General features: G+C 48.5%; 1 protein-coding gene across 2 annotated transcripts in view; it reads left to right on the forward strand.

Annotated features, from left to right (window-relative positions):
• The window catches only part of GPC4 (glypican 4), a 71,052-nt gene that overhangs the window by 20,335 nt on the left and 27,282 nt on the right, over positions 1-23,435 (forward strand). For both annotated transcript variants that reach the window (XM_075435476.1, XM_075435477.1), the window contains exon 2: positions 11,022-11,180. In XM_075435476.1, the coding sequence (XP_075291591.1) occupies positions 11,022-11,180 (159 nt within the window). The remainder of the gene's footprint in view (positions 1-11,021; positions 11,181-23,435) is intronic.

Genomic DNA, 23,435 nt, shown 5'->3' on the forward strand with positions numbered 1-23,435 from the left:
TGGAGTACTGTGTCCAGTTCTGGGCTCCCCAGTTCAAGAAAGATGAGGAGCTACTGGTGAGTCCAGCAGAGGGCTACAAGGATGGTGAGGGGACTGGAGCATCTGTCCTGTGAGGAAAGTCTGAAGGAGCTGGGCTTGTTCAGCCTGAAGAGGAGAAGGCTGAGAGAGGACCTTATAAATGCTTAGAAATATCTTTAAGGGTGGGTGTCAGGAGGATGGGGCCAGACTCTTTTCAGTGGTGCCCAGCGACAGGACAAGGGGCAACGGACACAAACTGAAGCAGAGGAAGTTCCGTCTGAACATGAGGAAGAACTTCTTCCCTCTGAGGGTGACGGAGCACTGGCACAGGCTGCCCAGGGAGGCTGTGGAGTCTCCTTCTCTGGAGATATTGAAGACCCGCCTGGACAAGGTCCTGTGCAGCCTGCTGTAGGTGACCCTGCTTCGGCAGGGGGGTTGGACTAGATGACCCACAGAGGTCCCTTCCAACCCCCACCATTCTGTGATTCTGCGAGGGAGAGGAGGCGTTGGCAGCTGCGGGCCCTGCCGGGCAGGGTTGCGGGGCCGCACTCGGCACAGGCAGGTGAGCAGCTGGCCCAAGAGAGCTCGTGCTGCCTTGGGCCTCGGGGTTTCGCTGTTTCTGATAGCAGTCCGAAGCTCAGGGTTTTCTGTCGCTGTGAAGAGCTTTTGGGGACGATGGGGATGTGCAGGAGCCGGGGAGGGTGCCCAATTCCTGGCGTGACTCGGCGGGTAGATCGTAGCTGGACTTTGCTACACCTGAACCCTTTATTGTTTATACTTTAAATTACCAGAAGCCATAATTCCTGCCCAGAAAAGTCCCCAGGCAAGCGACACTCTTGCAAATTGAGAAGAGGGAGTGTTTCCCCTTGGCGCAGAGCCTGGGCTCGCTCCCCCCGGGGTCGGTGGCACTGGGCGCTGCGGCGCGGGCGCTGGCGGCAGACGGGGCGGCAGGAGGAGGGGGGGAGGGAAGGAGCCGGTGCTCTGCTCCAAGGTCCGGGCTGCCTGCGAGGGGTGGGCAGTAAGCCCTGCCGTCGGCAGCCGCGTGGAGCAAGGGCCCTGCGTGGGTTTTGCTGTCAAACCAAGGGGATCAAAAGCAGACCTCCTGTCGGTGTCACCCAGGGCTTTCGAGTGGCCCTGGCTGGTCCTGGCTCTCTGCCGAGCCCTTGCACGTCACTCGCTGCCCTCCCTGCCCGAAGCCACCCCAGGCAGGGTGAAGGAGCCTGTCCCTATGGATGAGAAGAATCACCCTGCTACTTTCCAGATGTTTGCGTATTTATTTGTACGCTGCCCTTCAGCGTAGCTGTTTGCAGCTTGGTGTTGGGTTTTGGTTTGGGTTCCCCCCCCCCCCCCTTCCTACTCGGCTGTGTAAAGCTGGTCTCTGAATTGCAGCGAGTTCCACAGTGCCGATTTTGGATCCTGCAATGGAGGATTAATCTCTCTGGAAGTTAATCAACATCTCTGTCTTATGTTCCGGTTTATATATTAGATTATTGTTTGTGTAAAGCCTGGGTTATTTTTTTAATTTTATTTTAAGTCGAAAACAGGAAATTGTGGCTGAATTTCATGAACTTTAAGGAATTAAAAACATCTTTAGGTTTTGGGGCCTTTTTTAAATTTTTGCTTGGGTCATAGTTGCCAGTTCACGTGCCCTTAGTACTTTTATTCGTTTTGGTGCGAACAGGTGGAATTGGGAGCTCTGCTTGGTGTGATGGTGCGTGCTTGTTTTTGCTTCTGCGAGCAGGAAAACCACTTCTGTGGAGCCCCAGCGTAGCTGGCAGCATCAGAAAGGGGGGATGTTCAGGGGGGCTGACCGCACGGGCATGGTCCCTGCACATCAGGACCGTGGTCCTGGCCTCGAAATGTGCTGATGCCACCATTTGGCATTGCTGTGGCTTTCCGTGGTCGCGCAGCTCTCAGCTGGGGCGATGCTTGTCAGACAGTGCCTCCACAAAGCCGTGAACACCTTCTTTTTTGGATGTTTTTTGTCATTTGTTTGGGGTTTTTCCAAAGAAACAATGATCCCCAGAATCCTTAGGCCTGTATGACCTCAAAATGTTGCTGAAGCTTTCGAGGGTCGTCTACTGCCAAATGTGGGACTTGCCAGCAGGTGACCGATGTGCTGGCACAGAGAGGTGAGCTGGGCGCATCTCACAAGAAACTACTGTGCAGCTCTCAAATGTGTGCTTGTGTATTGATGCTGGAATCGGCTGTGTTTGAAAAGGAAAAGGAAAAAAAACCCCCATATTACTAGAAAAGCAGTTGCCAGTGGCGTACTCGTGTTTCTCTGCCTGCCCGTGTGCGGTGCCTTGCTGCCCCGGCGAGCATCCTGGGAGGTGCCCAGCAGAGGGGCCGAAAGTGGAGGGAGAAAAAGCTGTTAAGGAGGAAAAATACTCCAGTTCGAATGACAGTCTGTGTGGTGGAATCTGTTTTGGTTAAAAGCTGCTTTTTTGGTAAATAGCCTGAAGTTTTACGGAAAAAAAACAAACAGGCATTTTTTTTGGCTTTGTTTTGTGTTCTTAATGGAGAATTTGAGGGAAAATGAGAAGTCTTACAAAGAAAGTAACTGTCTCCCAGCCAGATCTCTTCTATTTACTGTTCCTTGTGCCTGAGGCTTCAGTAATTCTGTGTATTTGCTGTTCCCGGTGGATTCTCCTCCCCCCCACCCCGCCCAATTGCATGAAATAATACTCAGTGAGGGATTTTTTGGTTACCCCTGTAAAATCTGCTGGACAATTTCTGTTGAATTCTAAAGTCTCAGCACTGGCTGTATGGAAGGGTGGTGTTTTTTTTTATGATTTCTATTTTTACCTTTACATATACCCAGAATTGCTAACCGCAAGCGTTGGGCTTTCTAGCTGTTGTTTGGTGGCTGCGGGAGAGACAGAGGCACTATATGTCTCAGCCATCCCGGAGATGGGTCTCTTGTGCACCTTGTGTACTTGTCCTCCTCACCAGAGAAGTGGCAAAAACCAAGGATGATTTTCAGCCTAAGTTGTCTGTTGTGCAACACCTCTCACTTAGGGCACGTAGGCAGAGACACGTTATGAAAACTTATTTCATGCCTAAAGAATTCGGTGATAATAAAGAGAATTTGCATTTCCTAAGTTCTCACCCAGCAATGTCAAGTAGGGTTTTTTGGTTTTGTTTTTTAATTAAGAAACAACTCTTGGTTTTCATTGAAGATTTCTGTCTTAGCTAGAGCCAGGGAGCATTCTCTACTTAACCAGAGCTATTTTATTCTCTGGGCTTGCTTAAATATTAAGTTTAATTATGTAGTTTTTTTTTTTCCTTGCCTTATTTGTGTATTCAGGTCTTTGTGTGGTTTCTCTCTCTTTTGATGTTTGCAGAAATGCATTATCTTCATCTGTCTGGTTTGCGTTTGGTGTGCCACTAATTGACTCAATATCCTGTTTGTTGGCTTGAAGGCGCACACTATTGCGGCATGTTTTTCCAGGGTGTAAAACCTCACAGTATTTGGGCCACCCTGTCATGAAGGAAATGGTTGGTTCTGCTGTGGAAATGAAGTGATTATGGTATTTTTCCTCAGATGAGCAGGATTTTAACTTTAAATGAACTCTTAAAACCCTGCTGAAGGTGAGATCCTGCATCCTTCTCGTTTGGACGTCACCAGCAAAGGGCGCAGTGGTGGGGTTCAATGTGCTGCAGAGTTTTGGGGTTTGGTCCTTGGGGACCTCCACCTGAACCTCTCCGTTGCCCCAGCAGCAATGGGAAAGCCAGGCAGGAGGGCACCTCGTTTGGCTGGTGATGCTTCTCCGGGGCGCGTCGGAGAGCGGAGGCGGGTCGTTGTCTCTTGTCTGGGGCTGAAGAACTGCCTTAGGAGCGTGGGAAGGGCTCTCCTGGTCTTCCCTTACCCAGGAGGGGTGTCCCAGAATCACTTCAGTCGCCCTCAATGGGCAGCATTTGCCTGGACTTGGTCCTTCGGGGACCTGGCTCTGTCATCGGCTGGAAGATGGTCTTTGCGGTAGTAATTTGGACTTGGACGGGAGTAAGGCAAGAGTGCTCTTTGTGTCCTAAGTTGCTCTTTCCAGTAAAAAAATTAAGGTTCCTAATGTGCGTTTGGCTTAATGTACACACATGGCTATAAATCTCTCTTGTTCGTTTCGTTCCCTGACCCTCTTGGCAGTAAATTTGGGAACCCGAAGCTGTCAACAAAGCAAAATGGAAAAATAGAAGCCAGACAGACCTCAGTTGTGTACAATATTTTAAGCAACTGTAGGTACGTGCTATGGAAATAATTAGGATTATTTGTTGTGTTGAAGGGAGGTATGTCACTGAGGTATTGTGTGCGCCGGCATTCCGTGCGCCTGCAAGATGGATTAGCAGCTGAGTTAACAGATGCAGTAAAGCTTGACTGAAAATAGCTCACTGTTGTTAAGTGTAGGTGAAAGGGCTTTGGTCTGGGTATCAAAGAGTGTATTTTGACTGCTTGACAAGTTTGGGAAAAAAAAAAATCATTTCAGCATTATAAGCTTTCTCTGTGAGTCTGGGGAATTTTTCTGTGCCATTAGAGTAATCAGCAAAAAACTGAAACGCACATTGATTAATAACCTAAGTGGAAGCGCGGGGGAAGCAAGTGCCTTTAACATTAATAAGGCAAATAAACCATTTATATAAAACGGTTGCTAATTGAGTGGGATGTTAAATATGCTGCGTGCTGGCACACGCTGCCAAACTGTGGTACTTCCATAACCCTACCAGTCGACTTTGGGAGCCAGCTGCACATGGGGATGTCTTCTGGCTTAAAAACTCCCGGGTGGCTGGAAAGGAGGAGTGAGGAGGGGGACAAGCCTCCGTGATGGTGGAATCCAGGACCAGGGCTTCTGTGGCTGTGGGAGGGCTGGAGCCCCCGTGCCTGGCTGGAGGGTGATGCTGGCTGCCGACCTCCACAGCGACGACCTGGGTTTGGGTATGTCAGGGGCTCTCCCTCTTTCGGTGCCTGTTGGGTTTGAGATCCCAATGAGAACTGCGAAAGTTTTGAGGAGGGAAGGAAAGAAAGCTGAATGTGGTGGCCTCTAGGGTGGGAAATGATTTGTACTGGAAATGGGTTGTGTCACTTTGTGTCTGATGGTAGAAGACGTAGGGAGGAGGCTGCACAAAGCACTTCTGGAAGTGCATGGACCATGTTTGAAATAGTGGTTCGGGCTGGAAGTAGCACCATGCACTTGGAGAATCAAGGGAGATACAGCTCTGAAAGTCCTGACCCGATTTGACCTGCTCCGACCAGAGGGTACCAGCAGCGCTGCATTGTTTGCAGGATCTGAGCTTAGAAACTTCTAACTCCGCAGCCCTATGTGGATGCATCACCTCCGTTAGCAGGACCTCGGTGCTGTTTTACATCTCTTCCTTCCTGGCACGCGACCGTCTCCGCAGGAGTATTCTTCCCAGTAAAATAAACACAAGTCCCACAGCAGCACCGCTTTAAAGCAAGCAGAGAAGACTGGCCACCTGGCGATAAAGGAGTACTCTGATAAGAGCCATTAGCTAAAAATTCAGGTTTGCTGCTTGTGCCAGGCACAAAGCACGCCTTCAAGCAGCGTGTGTGTGGGACAGCTGGGGAGGAGGCAGAAGGGTTGCTTTCCCCCCTTTGGTGTTTGCAGCTTAGTGTCATTTCACCTGGAAATCTGCATTTCTGTAGTGCTGTTCATAAGGAAATATCTAAAAGCAGCCTAACCGGAGATTGGGGTGACCCAGCCTTGCCTGTGGGGACAGGGACTGCTGAGGCCGTGGGCTGTGTGGTTGTGCCGATAGCCCGTAGTGGTTATGGCAGCACCATGGCACACGGGCAAGAGCTCGTGGGCCATTCCTGGGGGTGCTGAGTGTCCCTGGCTCATGTTACAGCCAGCACAACAGGGCAGGTTTTGGTATCGTGCGTATAATTAAAGGTGATCGGGTTGAGTGGACAGTTCGTTAGCCCTGTCTGTCTCGATGACTCCGCTGGAGTCGATCACAAGCTCACACTTTTCTTTCTTCTTCTTGCCCCTTGTTAACGTGGGGCCAGAGCAGCGGAGCTGTGCTCAGGGGTGATGCTAGTGTTTCTTGTCGTCTTTGTTGGGGGTTTTGTAAAGCCTCAGTAGCATGTCAATTATATATGATGGGTGGAAGCCTAATATTCTGCGATAATTAGAAGGCAAGTCTAGTGTGAAATCGGATTAGAGCCCGACATTACAGTCCAAGATTCCTTTGGTAGTTGGTTCAGAGGAAGTTATAAAACTCTTTTAAAGATGACACAAGCCGCTGTGTGCTAGAGGGAAGAGGCAGAGCATGAGGCCGAAATGGTAGCCCTGCTCGCCGGTCCCCCAGCAGCATTTGCCTCCCGCTCCTCCACCAGCCCACTTTACCCCAGCCTGTCTTCTGACGTGGGAGCAAAGTCCGACAGTAAATCTGAGGCCATAAACTGCTTTTGGCTTGTTTACTGAGCTGCAGTGAAGGGCTAGACTGCGTTATGGGAGTCTTATAAAGAAAGAATCCCCCCTGCCTCCCAGCGAACCGCTCCTGAAAGTTTAGCTAGTTTTGCAGCTTGGTCAAGGTGAGGAGAAGCAGGCTGGGAAGGCACATTAGACATCCAGAAACAACATTTTGAAAAGGTCTTGGAAACTTGTTTGGTGAAGGGAACTGCTTTTCAAGATCACAGAGCCCCTGAGTTTGCACTGCACACTTACGTATTCGATGAAAACTTGTTTTCCAACACATTGCAAAATAGTTACTTGATTTGGAAGAAACTCTCTGTGCCTGGAGTTTGCTAAATGTGGTGTTTCTGTAATGGCTTAAATCATAAGTTTGCAAGATTACCTTGCTGAGCACATTTCCTTGGATGTGCAGATGGTAACATCGTGTACCATTGCATTTCTATCTTTAAACCGCCACCTCTGTTTCCCAGAGGTGTGCTGTTAACTAGCTGAGGAGCAAGCTTCTTTTGTAATTTTGGTCCATCATACTTTCTCTGCATTCATATGTAATATAAAGCAGAGAAGAAGTCTTGCTGCGACAAGCCATGGGAAAGATCTGCCGCAAACCTATGACAAGATGCGGCGATGGCGCGCATATGCGGTAGATATTTGGAGTCGTTCTCTGCTACTGAAGTTCTTTTTGCCGTGCAGCCCCCGACGTGATGATTGCACACCCTGCCAAACAATTCAATAAAAAGCCGAACTTGAAAGGAAGCTGTGGCAGAGTGATATTTTTGCTGTGCTCACATGGTGATAAATTGCAAAAGCTGCCGAGTCTTTAACACTCAACAGTAGATGAAGGGTTGCCTTGTATGGGCATTGTTTGATGAGTTTTAACTTGGGAAGTAATTATTGCCAAATGTGTCCTTGACAGTGAGCGCAGACCAGGAGTGTTCTTTACATAATACACATAAATATTAGATCTCTGTTTAGGTGGGCCTAAATACTCAGATTTTTCACCTCTTTTCCATAGAGGAGTTCACTGCCAGTTGGAAAAACGAAGAGTATTGTCTTTGGTCTTGGCTCTAGGTCAGTGTTCTGTGTGTGTAACTGGTCCATGTTCAGGTGGACCACTGGCAGCCGCTGCCTTCCAGGCTTCATGGTTTTCATCCCCCTGTGAACTGTGGCCATAGCACTGTTGTGTTTTGAAGCTGTTGTCTGATGGTGCTGTGCGTTGGGGTCTGTCTGTGGAGGATTCCCAACACCTCAGCCGCTCGCCGAAAGGGCATGCGATGGATCCTTCTACCCGGGCAGGCGATGGGACGCTGGGATGCTGCGTTGCTTGCCCTGGAAACTGGGGCGTGGGAGGAGTTCTGTGGGTGGATGCTGAATGGATCAGCTCTGCTAGCTGGTTTAAAACGAAGGCTAGACATAAGATTTCTTGCAAACCATGTCAATGCGTGATGCTTTGCTCAAGCGAGGATATGTTCTCAGGGATGTGGAGGTGCTAAGGACAACCTTCCCTCTGGGAAAACAGGGGCCCCGGTGTCTTCCAGTGACTTTCCATTGGTATCTCCCACTGTGGCATAAGAAAACTGCAAGAAAAGCAGCCCACAGCCCTAAACTTTATGGTTGTTTTTTTTTAACGCTGCATAACACAGTGCTTTCTCCTACGATTAGCACTGAGTAGCCAGAGCTCCTCAGCTCCAGACAGAGCTAATTCTTGATCACAGGCCAAGACCACATAGTGCTGACGTGACTGAGAAATATCTTCCATAATTAGATTGCTTGGTCATTCATTTTTGAATGTCTGAGTTGCATTTTGGAGCATAATTTCTTAATGATCAACCAAATGGGATCTGTATGAGCTTGATTTACTATCAGTAGTGTTCTTCTTGCTCGGCTTTGCACATGTGTCCCAGGGAGGTACCGTGCAAATCTGGGATGAGGGGGATCAAAGAAAAGTGATTTTGCTTTGTAATGCTAGATGGGATGGTGACTTTAGTTTAGTATAAATAGGTGTGAAACTGTGAATTGTATTTGTGAAATTCATTGGGCTTTTTTTATCATAAATAAGTAGGAGTCATTGTAAAAACCACTGTTTAGGGATCCGAGGGCATCTGTGGACAACTTCAGAAGTGTCTGTGAAGTGTAAGTAGGGAAGGAAATCCCACTATCAGTAGGTTTGAATTTGCCAAGTAGAGTAGAGGTTTACCCCTCCAACACAAAAGAATGGCAAGTATGTAAGCTGTAACCCCCAAAGGCAGGCGTGTGTCCTGGAAATGGTACTGAAATCATGACGTGCGTTTCGGGTACAATATTTCCAACATACCCCCCATAAGAAATTTCGGAAAAAAAAACTGTTTCAAGACTTTTGAAATTAAATTATTTTGACACCGTGAAACTCGCCTTTTGCTCTAGGTGTAGTTATTGCTTTGCTGCTGTTTATTTGTTTCCCATTACGTCAAAGAGCCTTAGTGCTGTATTGGAACCAGAGCAAAGATTCAAACTGAAATAAAGCCATGGTGCTTGGGCGCTTTCTTTTTTTTTAATGCTTATTGGTAAGGAAGGCTCATGGAGGAGTCCCCAGGAGTGCTCTGGGTTGGATTTGGTGGGCAGGATCCCGAAATCCTGCGTGCACCACTTCCTCTCGTTTAAATGACTTATGAAGCTAAATGGAGCTGCATCCCTCTGTGCTGCGCCCCTGAACGCTGTGTACTTGCTGCTGGAGGTGCTCCTCTGAGACAGAAAGAAATAGAGTCCACGAAAGAAGATCTCTGTAAGGAGAGAGCGAGACTTTTCTGTGTTTTCTGAAGGCTGTGCCTAGGCAGTGCTGCTTCCCGTAACAGACTTTGAGCTTTCTGTAATTCGAGAGCAGCATTCAGTCTTGTGCAATAAATTAGCTGTGTCAGAATTATCTGTTGGTCAAGGTCTCTCTGTAATGGCAGGGAAAACAAACAAACCCTGTAGTGCAAAAGGAAAATAGGTTTAGGAGAGGAGGTTCTTAGGGACTATTTTTTTATATATATGTGTGTATATATATATATATAAATGTAGAAATATTTACATCTTATTTTAAAATGATCCTTATGTGTCTGAAAGGAGAGGTACTAACATTTCTGGGCTAGAAAGTCATGCAGAGTGATGCAAAGGTTCAATAGTTGGGCAAATGACGTTGTTACGAGGTCTTGCACAAGGCAGGCAGAGAAGCAACTGCTGGTGTTAGTCACAGGCAGGCTTTGGCTTTTGCTTCTGTAAACCCATTTTTGATGCTCTAGGAGGTCGGATGGCTCTTCAGTAAGTGTGTGGTTCGCAGCCGTGAAGAGGTGGTTTTCTGTGCAGACCAGTCCTTTGCAGGTCTTGCTGTGAGTCTCTAAACCTCAGTGGTGGTTGGAGGTTGTTGATGGCTTCCACGGTGTGAGCCCGTAGGGAAGAGCCTTCACTTCTGCATCTGCTTCCTCGGGCTGAAGGATGCGGTTTGACAGCGGGGTGTGAAATGGGAGAGGAGGCAGCAGCTTATGTGTAGGCTGCGTCTTTTAAAATACCATCTGACTCGGAAGGATGTTTCTCATCCTAACTGCTTGTTTTGATTATATCTTCAGCGTTGACAAGGATTTGCACAACTTGCCCAAGTTTGGACCACTTTAGCATCAGCCCACTGGCCTGTGATGGTGCTGCGTTGTGGGACCTGTCAGAGAAGCTGGAGCTGAGGTTTGCTACCCAAAGAGTTTATCTTGGCCCACAAAACTTGACAGCAGCGGTTTACTGGTGGTGCTGGAAGAGGACTGCCTCATCCTGCACTCTTAAAGCAAATTGTATGGGGCCAGATCCTGCGCCCAGATTGTGAAGTTTTGAAACAGAGCTGTGGTAGATACCGAAGCACTTTGATTCCTCTGACCAAGCCAGCTTGAGCCAGATGCCTCTTAGAGAGAACTGTCTTTCAGGATGAAGGAAGAAAAATCTGAGTTCTCAGAAAACAAACACCCAATTTCGCCCAGGATAATGACAGGAAACTGTAAAATTAGGAGCTGGGAAATATAAAGCTTTTTCATGAGCCATCGCATAAAACAAGTGTATCTTAATATCAGTGATAACTGTGCTTCTGAGACAGATTACTTCTCCTGTGATAATGGGAGGTGGAGGGTGAAGAAAAGAGGATTTGTCTGTAGAAAAAGGAGCATTGCCATTGATATTGTGTTGTGTATTAACTGAATGATGTTGTGTATTAACTGAATGAATTGGAAATAATTAAAATATTCCGCAAAAATTTTATGGAAGATATCATGGTGTATACAGGTCAATTTGCTGGTTTTTCAAATTGTACTATGCAAGTTTTTTCAGTTTATTAACCAAATAAATAAGAGGACACTTTTTAATGTTCTTGCAGAAGGACAAGGTGTAGTATTTACATAAAGTTCCTCTACTGAAGCAGGGCTTGATATGCCTGGTCCAGCGCTTACAGTGGTGGGAGGGGGGATGTCTCCTGGGGAGGAGATGGTGCAGCGGGTCCTCGCACTCCCCACCTCGCAAGCCGACCTCTTTGCCTTTACATGGAGAATCCTTCTAACTAGGGATATTTTCTTCTCTGCTTTTCAGGTGATCACTTGAAAGTCTGCTCGCAAGGCTACACATGCTGCTCTCAAGAAATGGAGGAGAAGTACAGTCAGCAGAGTAGACACGACTTCAGAAACGCTGTCGTAGAGCTTAGCAATCACCTACAAACCATGTTTAGTTCCCGATACAAGAAGTTTGATGGTAAGTGCGGAGACCTTGAACTTGCTTTCCTTGGGATAAAACGTAAAAAATCCCCATCCTGTTGTTCTCTATGCAGTTGTTCTGGTCTGCCTCCCCTTTGCGGGGAAGTTCATGACTCATGGCTCGGAGGGCAGAGTATGCCTTGTTTTGCAATCCTGTGAAAGAAATATTTGCTGATTATGGCTGCTTGTTTCCCAAAGAGAGAGATCTTTCCTTCTGATTAATATTTTGGTTGAGGGGGGGGAACAAACAACATTTTGCTCTTCATGTAAGATTGCAGTTACTTTTGTTGCTACATCCCTGCAGCGTGTGTAATTGTAACGTGCACATCTTGCAGCTCTGATCCACAAAAATGCTGATATTTCCGGCGTGTTGTGAACCAACAGGATTTGTATCCATCTCAGCCTTTGGGGCTAAGCAGAGCAGCAGATAAATACAGAGCTGGTTTTGTGCGGAGGCCGAGGGTTCAAGTGTGATGCAGGGTCAGAAGCAAAATGAACAAAGTCTCGGCTGAGTTCCCATCACTCGAGCGACGCTAACTGCCGACTGATAAGCAAAGGACTGGTCTTGGCATTGCCCTCGGACCCGCAGCTGTGTCCCGTTGGGCTGGGTCTCCGCAGGGCATACCTGGCTTGTGGGAGCTGCGGGAAGATGCTTGCTCCAGAGGCAGCTGTCACACCCCCATCCAGCGTTGCCCACCTTGCAGCCAGGTGCCTTTCTTTCGAGAACGCCTTGGTACGTCCTTCTTGCACGCAATTGAGGTCGGTGCCCAGGCATCGGGCACAGCAGTCACCCGAGGTCCAAGCAGCATCTCTTGGCTTTGCTGCTGAGCTCTTGGTCGTGGCAGTTCCCGTGGGGCTCTGCGGGTGCCTGGGTGCTCCTGGTCGCTGTGGCTGGGCATCCCCAGGAGGGAGGAGCAGAGCATCAGGCTCCTGCCTGGGGTGTCCTTGTTGGTGGGGAAGCGAGGTGACGCCCAGTCGCGCATGGAAATGTCTGAAGAGTCAGGTGGGCTGCGTTGCTGAGACTTTTGTTCAGCTCGTACGTTGTCATCGCTGTCTGGTAGTAGACGGTGATTCTACCGCACAGCTCCTCTGGAACTTTTTCTCTCTTGTTCGGTCATTGGTTCAACATAGATTTTCTGCTGATACCCCAAAGTCTGTGTCTTGAACCTCTCGGGGACCTGCAGCAGGTAGCAGCCCCTTGCTTTCAAAAGGGACTGGCACTTGGGTGAGTGGAAGAAGTCCCTGGGTATGAAACTGCAGTGAGTCAAAGTGGAATTATGCAGTCATCTTGATAGCATCTAAATCTGCTAGCTAAATATTTCCCTCTTAACCTCTGTTGTCTCTACCTGCTGGTACACTAAAGGGGTGATGGAGGTAGAACCAAAGTGTCTAGACTTGCAAGCTTATTAAATGCAGAACAAGACACTTAATGAAATCCAGCCCATAGATAAGCCCTTTCAAAGAGACCAGAGGAGCAGCATCTGCTTCACCTTAAATGGACGACGAGGCTTTTTGAAATGGTGCACTGAAAACAAAGAGCATCCACGGTTTGCTGTATTAGCATCGCTGACGTGGTGCAGACGTATCGCTGGGTGTGTCTGTCCGTTTGTAGGGTGAGAGATGGCTGCAGGGCTGCGTGACGGCAGGGGGGATATTAAGCTGGATACCTCTCAAAGCACAGAGCTTCAAGATGAGTGAGCTTTGATAGGGAGCCCTGTACGAGCTGTTTTGTTTGTGCTGCGTGGTTCTTCTGTCAGTCCCTCGCAGCGTGCCCAGGTGCCAGTTTCACCCTGGTCTTAGCCCTAGGAGTCCTTGACAGGCAAATCTGGAAGGAGATGGTGTGATCCTGTTGCTGGAAGCTGGGTTTACTGTGCCCAGCCTGTTCCTGAAGGGTGTTTCTTTGTCCTGCATGAAACTAATGAAGGAGAATTAGCAACCTCCTCAGCTTGTCCCAAAGCCTAATGGCCCCATCTTTGAGCATTTGCTAATATCAGATCTCAGTCTTCACTTGCTGCAGACAAAGCTGATTAGGGCTTTTTTTTTTAAATCTTACCTGGGGTGGAAGCAGAGATTAACTGATTACCATGCTCCATCATTTACCTCTTGGAAGACTTTTAATCATGACCGCCCCTCCCTCCAGCCCAGTCACCCGGAGGCTGAAGGCACCCCTCCTCAGCAGCACTCTTGCTGGTGGCTGGGGCAGGTTGAGGAGTCTCACTTCTGAGGTTCTCGGACTCTTCTGCAAAAATTTTGGAGTGCCATCCTCTAGACTGCTGTGGTAGTTTTGTTTCTTTGAGAGCCTGCTATTGGGTGATGGGCTGCTCGTGATGTGGAGTTTCCTTCCATTGGTCCTGGTGCTTGGTCATCAGGTCAACTGTGGTCAGTTCTGCCTTGCACATTTGAGTTCTCCTGATCCAGCGTAATTCTTCCCACACTTTTTGATGTGATGTGTCCAAACTACAGCAAGAAGAGTCAGTCAAGGCCCGTATATTTGTCGTGACCTCTAGGGTTGAGATTCGAAAAGCAAGTGATCCCTTCTAGAGCTCTTCCTTTGTGTGGACCCATGCTTTGATTTTAGCATTCCCAGCTCTTTAGGGCTGCCTCATTACTAGCAGCTAAATCCATTCAAATGAAAATCAAGCTGATGCAAAAGGAGCTGAGCACCTTCCTCTGTTTAACAAGAAATCCTCTGCTACAGCTGTGTAGTGGGACTGAGCAGGCAAGGTGAGTTATTGCAGAGACTGAATTCACTTCACCTAACTGGCGTCCCAGCAAGTGGGACGAAGCTCCTCTCGCAGGGTAACACATCCCCGTGCTGTGCAAGGCCGCTCCAGGATGTAGCTCAAGCAGCAAACCGTGTCCTCCAGCTCTTTGGAAACCTTTATAGTGGGTTCTCTGGCTGCTAATCTCTCAGCCTTGACATTCAGGTCCGAAAGGAGAGGCAAAGCCGTGCTGCCTCCGTTATGTGCTTGACCTTTGCAGCAGTTGCCGCTGTGAAAGGACAGTCGAAGTGGCGGCACGTCCTTTGGATGGAGCCCGTGATGCCCTGTGGCTTTTGGAGCGTTTGCATCAGCTGTTGCTGGAGCGCTGTGTGCCATTGGAACCGTTGCCAGAATTGCTCTGATCTGACACCAAAGCCCTACAGAAATGGATTATCTCCTCTTAATCGGGAGCATGGAACAAGCTGCTGATTATCCGTCCCCAAAGGGCTGACCAGAAGCCGTTTCGGCCCCTCATGCGTAATGTGACAGCGTCAGATCCTCCTGCGCGTGTTCGGTTGGCAGACACTGGGAGAACACTGGAGCTTCAGAGTCCCATATCTTGTATGTCCTGTCTAAATATGTGCTTACAGTACAGCTGTGTATGCTTCTGGGGGTCTTTCCTGTCGTCGTTTAAACCACTAGCGCGATCCCGGTACCGCAGTAAGGTGTATATTTTCAGCAGTGAGGGAAATGCTTTTTTGATAAAATAAGAAATACTTCAGGAGTTTCAAATTCCCCATTGCTAGATGTTTTTAGAGGTGAAGACTTGCTGTTTTTTCTGGCATATGTGATCTCAGATGTGTTAATGGGCTTCACTGAGAAACTGGTGGGTGAGATTCTCTGGCCGTGTAAGCGTCTCCCTCCGTGGCAGTGACAGCCATGGGAAAGCCACAAAGCTGTGTGACTGTGATGCCATCTCATGCCACAGCAGCAGCTATAGCAGTCAGGGCTTTAAACACACGCGCATGTACTTTCTTTTTTTTTTTTTCCTTTAAATCTTCTTTGCCTTTTCTCATCTTCACTAGTTAGTGCCTTCCCCTTCTCTCTCCCAGGGATTAATGACATTAATAGGATTAATGGTGACATTGAGACTGCATAAACGCTCCATCCCATTTATTAAATTTGATCTTTCACCTCTTTTGCCCTTTCAGGCTGAAGTTTTCCACGCTGAGGTCTGTGCTAGCCAAACAGTGCTTTGGGGAAATTGCTCAGCTGTTTTGAGGAATTGGAGCAGGGACAGGACATAGCCCATAACTCTTCTTCAGCATTTCCGCTATTCTGTTGCTTCCTAGATAAGATATTCTTAGTTTTTTCTTAAGACACCTCCTGAATATCTCAGAAGACGTAACTGTTGTGTCAGGCCTGTTCTGGGGGGAGAAATAATTTTTTTTTTTAATAGACTTGTTGCCCAGTGAGTGGGACAGGCAGAGTCCCAGGCCCCCGTGAGCAGAGGGGCCACTGAGCCTCCGCCCTGCGGGGCTGAGTCCAACAAGCAGCTGCTTGTTCTCCTGCCACTGCATTTCACAAGCGCTTTTGCCGTTGGACTTAAACCAAGTCTCGTCCCTTTCTTCTGCATGCTCTGGATTTAGGGAAGGTGAGCAAGCTCCTGCAACCCTTTTTGTATGGGAATGATATGTGCAGGAGATGAACATGAGGTGCTCTGTCCTCAGGCTGGGCTGGCGGTAGGTTTGGTGTTCCCAATGCCAAATGACAGAAGGATTTGTACAACATGGTACATCCTGAGCCAACATCTGGGAAGCTGCTAAATGCTGAGAGTCCCGTTCCCAATCCGCTCTCCCTGGCTTTTCCATTTAGCATTTAAGATAAAACGAATACAGACACAGGAGCCGGCTAGGGGTCCCTGAGCCTGTGATGCACCCACAGAATCACAGAATGTTCGGGGTTGGAAGGGACCTCTGTGGGTCACCCAGTCCAACCCCCCTGCCGAAGCAGGGTCACCTACAGCAGGCTGCACAGGACCTTGTCCAGGCGGGTCTTGAATATCTCCAGAGAAGGAGACTCCACAACCTCCCTGGGCAGCCTGTGCCAGGGCTCCGTCAGCCTCGGAGTCACCTCCGTCACCACCCACCCCTCTGCTGCATGGGGCTGGGGCAGAGGGGCCTGACAGGGACCCCTGTTTGTTGGCTCCGTGTTTGTGGTGGGTGGAGTAGCCACAGGTATAAAGAATGGTCGTGCCATGCATCTTTGAAGCGTCCCAGGGTGCCCTTGATGTTCTAATGTGAGCCTCGTGTTACTCCTGGGTGCACGAATGCTGGTTTGCTTACAATAACTGGTTTGTGGTTGAGTCTGAGTGAATAGTCAGGTGGAGCAATGTCTACATACCTTCCAAACTCTACTGAAACTGGGGAAAAAAAAACCCTGCAATCTCACTTCTGAATTTAGATTTTCTTGTGCAATAACCCTTGGCTTCCAGCTGCTGTCTCCAGGTAGGAGTTAGCAGGAAGGTGTGCTGGGACAGCAGGAGACGTGGCTGGGAGGTATTAATGGCTGGGACTGAGACAGGAGGGATGAGGGGAAGCTTTCAGTGGTGGTCTGTCCACTGCTTTGGGCAGTGCGGAGACAAATGATGAAAGATGAGCTCCGCAGGTGCCCAGCCCACCACTCCTACAGTTAGAGTTTGGCAGACCGTCGGGGCACTCCGCCTTACCAAAATAACTGCCCTTTGGGGACCTTCATCGTGCATTAACTCTTTTATTCGGAACTGCTTGCAAGAGCAGAGACCCAGGGCCCCATCCTGCTCGTGTGCCAGGGTTCCCCATGCCTGTAGCACCCAGGACTGTAGGATTAGTCCTGGCTGCTGGTACATCTGTCTCCGCAGGAGGCAGCTCTGGGATTTGTGGCACGGCAGGAGTTCTGAGAGTAGAGACCTGGTGGACCTTTGATGCTTGCTGTGCTGGGGCTGTGTGGTGTTCATGCTTCTGACTGAATCTTTGTGGTGGAGAGAACTCTACCGTTACAACCTGTCCTCTGGTGAGCACGCTGATGGCAACTGCATCGCCAACATAGAAAGAATGCAGTGTTTTTGTCTTATCTGCTGCCCCTCACGTCTAGATGAAGGTACAGCCTCATTCTTCCCTCTCCAGAAAGGGATGACACCAAACCTTATACCAGCCAGTGCAGAAAATGATGGGAAGATCCCTCAAACTTTGCAGAAGCAGCAGTTGCCTTCTGCTGAGACCCAGTCCTTCAGACTTGATTTCAGACCTGTGCTTGCCCAGGGTAGGGATGGAGTGATTTAGGAGAAGCAGAAGGGAGCAATCACCAACACACTTCCTTTAGAAAATCCCACTTGTGGGCTTTTGTTTGTGCTTTCCGGCTCACTGCTATGGTAATGAAACAAATTGTTTGCTGTCTCTGCTGTCTGTGTATTCTTTGTTTTCTTTTAACTGCCTCCTCTTTATCTGGAGGTTTTTAAGGACGTACAAAAACCACTGTGATTTTTAGTCTTGTTCATTGAGAACGGCGATACTCAGGTGAAGACAGGTGAAGCATGACAGTGGCGGGGACCAGACCTCTGTTTTGGGAGGCTCAGAAACGTCCTGAGGTCAAGTTGTCTTAGAAAAGGGATATCTCAAAGGAGAAATAACCCCGTGTACCAGTACAGGCTCGGGGCTGACCTGCTGGAGAGCAGCTCTGTGGAGAAGGACCTGGGACTGCTGGTAGACGACAAGCTGACCATGAGCCAGCAGTGTGCTCTTGTTGCCAAGAAGGCCGATGATCTCCTGGGCTGCATGAAGAAGAGTGTGGCCAGCAGGTCGAGGGAGGTTCTCTTCGCCCTCTACTCTGCCCTAGTGAGGCCCCATCTGGAGTACTGAGTCCAGCTGTGGGCTCCCCAGTTCAAGAAAGATGCGGAGCTACTGGAGAGAGTCCAGCGGAGGACTACGACGGTGATGAGGGGACTGGAGCATCTGTCCTGTGAGGAAAGTCTGAGGGAGCTGGGGTTGTTTAGCTTGAAGAAGAGAGGGCTAAGAAGAGACCCTATAAATGCTTATAAATATCTTAAGGGTAGGTGTCAGGAGGATGGGGCCAGACTCTTTTCAGTGGTGCCCAGCGACAGGACAAGGGGCAACGGACACAAACTGAAGCAGAGGAAGTTCCGTCTGAACATGAGGAAGAACTTCTTCCCTCTGAGGGTGATGGAGCCCTGGCACAGGCTGCCCAGGGAGGTTGTGGAGTCTCCTTCTCTGGAGATATTCAAGACCCGCCTGGACAAGGTCCTGTGCAGCCTGCTGTAGGTGACCCTGCTTCGGCAGGGGGATTGGACTAGATGACCCACAGAGGTCCCTTCCAACCTCTACCATTCTATGAGGGGAAAATCCAGCCCAGCAGGTTGTGGGGGAAAAATTAAAAAGAAAGAAAGAAAAAAACCCACCCCAAAAACCCCACCAAAACAGAGACTAGATTTTGTAACTGAGCAAAGCCTTCAGCAAGGGGCAAAACCACGTGTGTATGGGCTTGGAGGGATCAAACAATCTTCTACCATCTCAGGTCCAGGCAGTTCTGCTGTTAAGATCGCAGATGAAACTGCTCGTACCTTTTTCGGGTTTTTTTCCAAAAGCAGAGGTGCGGGCAGCGTGCTTTATACTTGGCTACAGGAAAAGTGCCTGGTGCTCTCTGGTGACTAATTGCTGTCAACCAGTCAAAGAGCTATTGTTTGTCTGTTTAAAATTAACTCTCTCTTCCTCCTTCCTGCACGAAGGAGCTGCCTCGCCTATGTGCGGGCTCTCATTGCTTGCGTAGTCTTGGGAGCTGCTCCCCTGGATGCCCATTGAGTTGGTGGTGCTTTGGAGTGTCGTCGTGGGCTTGGGTGTGTGATATTCCACCAGCGCAGAGCTGGAGGTATTTTTTTAGTATTAAATGTACTGTAGTATCTTAGCATCCAGCTGTTTGCATGCTGGATGAACAAATAAGAGAGAGAGCCCTAGCTGGAAGTGCTCTCAGTGTGAATAGAACAAGATGAGGGGAACTGAGGTAACGGGAACGAGAAAGCCGTCCCTACTGTTCAGCAGTACGGGTCCTCCTCAAGCTCTGTAACAGCCGTGGTAGGAAGCAAGACTTGGAGAAATATGTATGTGTGAAATACCTTAGTGAGTGTCCCAGAAAGCTGCTCTGAATGGGGTTATGCAGAAGGCAACCTAAAGGCACTGGCTTTCAGATTTTGCAGGTGATATTTGCAGTTTCAGGGTGGGAAGTTGGTGTGTTGTTAAGAGTGGACCTGAGTCAGCAGGCTAAAGCATCTGAGCAACAATAGATGTGTTTTTGAAAAGTCAGCTGAGGTTGAGGAATGGGTGCAGTGAAAATTAGCCATGGGGGAGAATGGGGGAAACAGCAAGCAAATGGAGGGAAAAGAGGCAGCAGCAAGGGAGGTGCGCTGGGGGAGATGGCCGTTGGGTTGTGGCCACGAGGAGGAGGATGGAAGCACTGGGAGTGAAGGACCTGCTGCTCATGGAGGAGGGACCTTGGGACCAGTGGGAGAAACCCTCTATAGCTGACCCAGAATTGGACACATGAGCAGTGACAGTTCCTGGAAACGGGGACGTGAAGGCTGCACTCGTCCAGCTGTGTGGGGTGCGGCAGAGTGGGATGGACCAAGAGGGGATCAAGGGCGTTTCTGCTGTCGCTGCTTTCCTAATTCGTGGGATGACTGTTATGTGCAGCAGGATGCAATGTGCTGCTGTTTGCTTCTTGAATCACAGATGTCAGTCTAATGTTCATTCTTCCTCTGTTGCTTCTTATTCCTTCAACGTTTTTTGGTCTCAGTGTGATGGCGAGGATCTCGCACTGTGTTTTAGCTCCTTTCCTGCTCTTCTGGGCTCCTGCCAACCCTGGGATGCAGATGAAGATTATATTCTTGGGCCTTCAGGAAACGAGAAGTTCTAGAAATCCTGTTTTTTGGTTGTTGTTTTTTCTCCTATGAGGCTGTAGCCCAGTTGTTGTTACTGTCTTGAAACCTTTCATTAATCAAGCAAAGTTTGGGGAGATGTTGTTTTGCCTCCTAGCTCTCCAAGGTTCACACGTCGGGGCTGTTGCTGTGACACTGGCATGATTTAAGCCTGTACTTCTTCAAACTCTGCGGAAGAGTTCTTCCCATGTCAGTAAGTGCTAACACATGTTTGAAAACAGGGCAGAGAAACAGCTTGTGGATTTGCCCTGCCCTTCCTGAGTTCATATTCAATAAATGTGTTAACACTATGTATTCATCAGTTTCTCAACACTTCTGGAAAAAGGTTGTTAAGCTATGGTTTGTTTTTCCCTGGTGGAAATTACAAATGTGGTATATGCAATAAAGGAAGTGAAGGCATATTAAAAATAATGAGGCACATTTAGGAAAAAAAATATCTCTTTTTCCTTTGGAGTAGGTGGCATGGCTACGGATGGCTTCACCTTCGAGGTGAAAAGAGCTGTGAAACATTCGTCTCTTTTCCTCCAAATTCCTTTCATCTGTCTGGAATGAATTTTGCTTCACATGGTAGGAGCAGCTGCAGGGTGGAGTTTGCATCTGCAGATGCACCTCGGTGAAGGCGCTGGGACGGTGCCGACGCCGGCCCCTCTGCAGTGCAGCCTTTGGGGCTGCAGCTCAGGCAAGAGCATTCGTCTGGGAATCCATCTTGCTGTTGTGAACACTTTGAGTAAACCATTTTATGAGAAAATGTAATTAATCTCTTTGTGACAGCGTTCTCCTGTACACACTAGAAAGCATAATTGTCTGTACAGACAAGCAAATTAAAGGTTTCAGTAAGACGGACGGTCCTTAATTAATCATAATCTGGACAACATATTAAGAGTCTGCCCAAAAAGCTGGATGGCAAATTATCTGAAACTAATTAATTGTGCCCGTAAAGGTTCAGCATGTTTGCTCTGTGTGCTTGAGCCTGGTTTTATTTGTTTTTTAAGGTATGTTGAGTAATTGCTTGTCTGCCTGGTATCTGTTTGCATAGTTAATTTGGAAGCCTCAAACAGAATAAGGCCAGTTGAAAATACAGCTCTAAACTAAGCAAACCTGGTGCGTGGGATATGTAGCATGCCTGGCAGCCTCTGGGAGCAGGAAGGTGCATGGTAGCTCTGGTCTCCTGTTGGAAGGACAGCAGCACCCCTGAACATGGCCAAGAGATGGGCATCTGTAGAGAGCACGTTGGCTCAACGGCCTTGCGGAACTCTTGGATAAGAGACTGGCTTTTTTGCACCACGGTTAAGGTTTTCTCTGCTCTGAAAAATGGGGGGTTTTGGTGCTGAGCCCTGCGTCTCTCGTGGTTTGACTCTTTCAATTGCTGTAAGAGGAGCAATATGGGTGCTGTGGAGCTCTGCTTCCCTCTGGGAAATTATTCTCTGAAATAAATGAGTTTCATCCCTGAAGGTCATGAAATTCAAGGGAAAACTTTGTCCTCCTGTGGTGGTCGGGTATGGACCCCGAGGACTCCCTGCCTGGGGCATGGCTGTAGAGGCAGAGGACAGCGGTGCTTCGGTCCTGCCAAGGGGCAGACGGTGCCGGTGGTGGCAGGAGGCAGCTCAGGCTGGGCGGTTTTGCCACTGCTTCTGTCACCAGCATTTGCAGGGAAATGCCACACCTGCCTGTGGGTGAAGGGGAACGTGCCCCTTTGAAGTGTTCATCTAATTTCCGGGAACTGCCTTTGATTTAGGTAGGACTGTGCCCTACAGCAACGAGCTCTCCTCATCAAAAGCCCTCTTGTATGAAGATCCCACTCAATATATCCAAAAGTGTCGGCACGAGGAGTAAGAAAACATTGCATCTCTTCTTACTTGAGGAGAGGACATTTTCAGATGAGACCTGTGAGTCCAAGATCAAAGAAAATACTTGATACAAAAGTCCAAGGAAGTGGATGTGTTGTATTGCCCTGTGCCTCACAGTTTCTTCAAGTAGCTTGTGTATCTGCAATTTAGAAGATGGATTGTTTTGGATTATTCTGGCAGTGGGAACAGATGTCATGTGGAAGGACCTCGGGGAGGTGCAGAGTTCTCCTGCACTGGGTTACTGGCAGAGCTGGTTTGCCCTCAAGCTGCGAACAGGTAATACATCTTACTACCTGAAAAAAATCAAATTGCCAACTAAGGTGATGTTTGCCACTGTGCTCTTTTATGGAAGGGTTTGTTCAAAAGCAGAGATTTCTCCCCCCCTCCCCCAGGACTCTTACTGCAGAAATGCCAGATATGTCACATCCAGTCTTTCTTACCATTTCATGACATCTCTAGGCTTTACCCGAGTGTTGGGCATTGAAATTCTGCCCTGAAATTCAAACCTATTAAAAGAATAAACAGAGCCCAGAGCTGTGGATTGCCTGACTGCAGATTACTGCCTTTTCTATCTCTGAAAGTTAATTGCATTGGAAATGTCATCTTCCTTTGAGCATCAAAGTCCGTAGCGTCCACAGGATTTATTTTGCAATGCAGACAAATTTTAAACTTTCTCCTTGCTATTAGGAAAGGTTTTGTGGCTCTGGTCCCACCGGGCAGCTCAGCCACGCTCGGCGGACGGCGGCGCCGGTGCCCTCACCCTGCGCTCATCCTCCTGAGCATCACCCCGAGCGACAAGGTGGCTTCTCATCAGCGGGGCTTAGCTGACGTGGGTTGAAGTGGTAAAATGTGGACTTGCTCCCGTATCGGGTTGGACCAGAGCCACATCAGCCCAGCAAAGGGGTGACTTTACTGCATGGAACCTAGACATCTCTCCACGCTGTGCTCTTAGCCAGGAGAACCAGGGAGACCTCTAAGCCATGTGCTGCTCCTGCGCGTCAGGTTATGAAGCCCTTCCCAGTGTTGTGTGTGCTTACGCCTGTTTGTCGACAGAGGGGCCAGCCCTTGTTCTGGGAGTTCAAACAAGATAACTGGAAGGGAGGAGAGAGCCTGCCGTCCCTCCGAATAGCAGCGTCTCGGAGAGCACCGGCAAAGTATGATTTGTCGTCTGTGAAAAATGGCTGCGTTTGACAGCTTTTCACAGGAAGCCTGTCAGAGTGATAATTTAATGAGTACAGATTGCTTGCAACACAGCTGTAAAACGTGCTTTTACAGTGCTGTAAAATAAGCAACCGAGGCCTTTGTGTGTTTGCTTTGTTTGAGAACAAGTCGACTTCTAATACAAACGAAAGGTGGTCATTTATTTTACCCAGCAAACAGTCAAGACGCAAGAGAGGAACCTGCCATTTTTCTTCTTGTGGTGGCAAGGTTAATGCTGGGTTACATTGGTGTTTGCTAATCAGCTTGTTTCTGTGAAGGGGAGAATTAATATCTAATTAGATGTACAGAGTTACTAGTCAGATTAGCGTTAAAGTCATAAAAATGACTTTTGGGCTTTCTTCTCTTCGTTGCAGACGTCTATGTCCATGGTTTTCACAGAGAAAAGCTTAATGTTCCTTCCTGTGCCCAAGTTGATTTCTTGACAGGGAGACAGAAACTGAGGATGCAGTATGCCAACAGCTGGAATAAAACATATCTATATACATCATTTCATCCCTGCT

Source organism: Opisthocomus hoazin, chromosome 14 (assembly GCF_030867145.1).
Source record: "Opisthocomus hoazin isolate bOpiHoa1 chromosome 14, bOpiHoa1.hap1, whole genome shotgun sequence".
NCBI classification, from domain to species: domain Eukaryota; kingdom Metazoa; phylum Chordata; class Aves; order Opisthocomiformes; family Opisthocomidae; genus Opisthocomus; species Opisthocomus hoazin.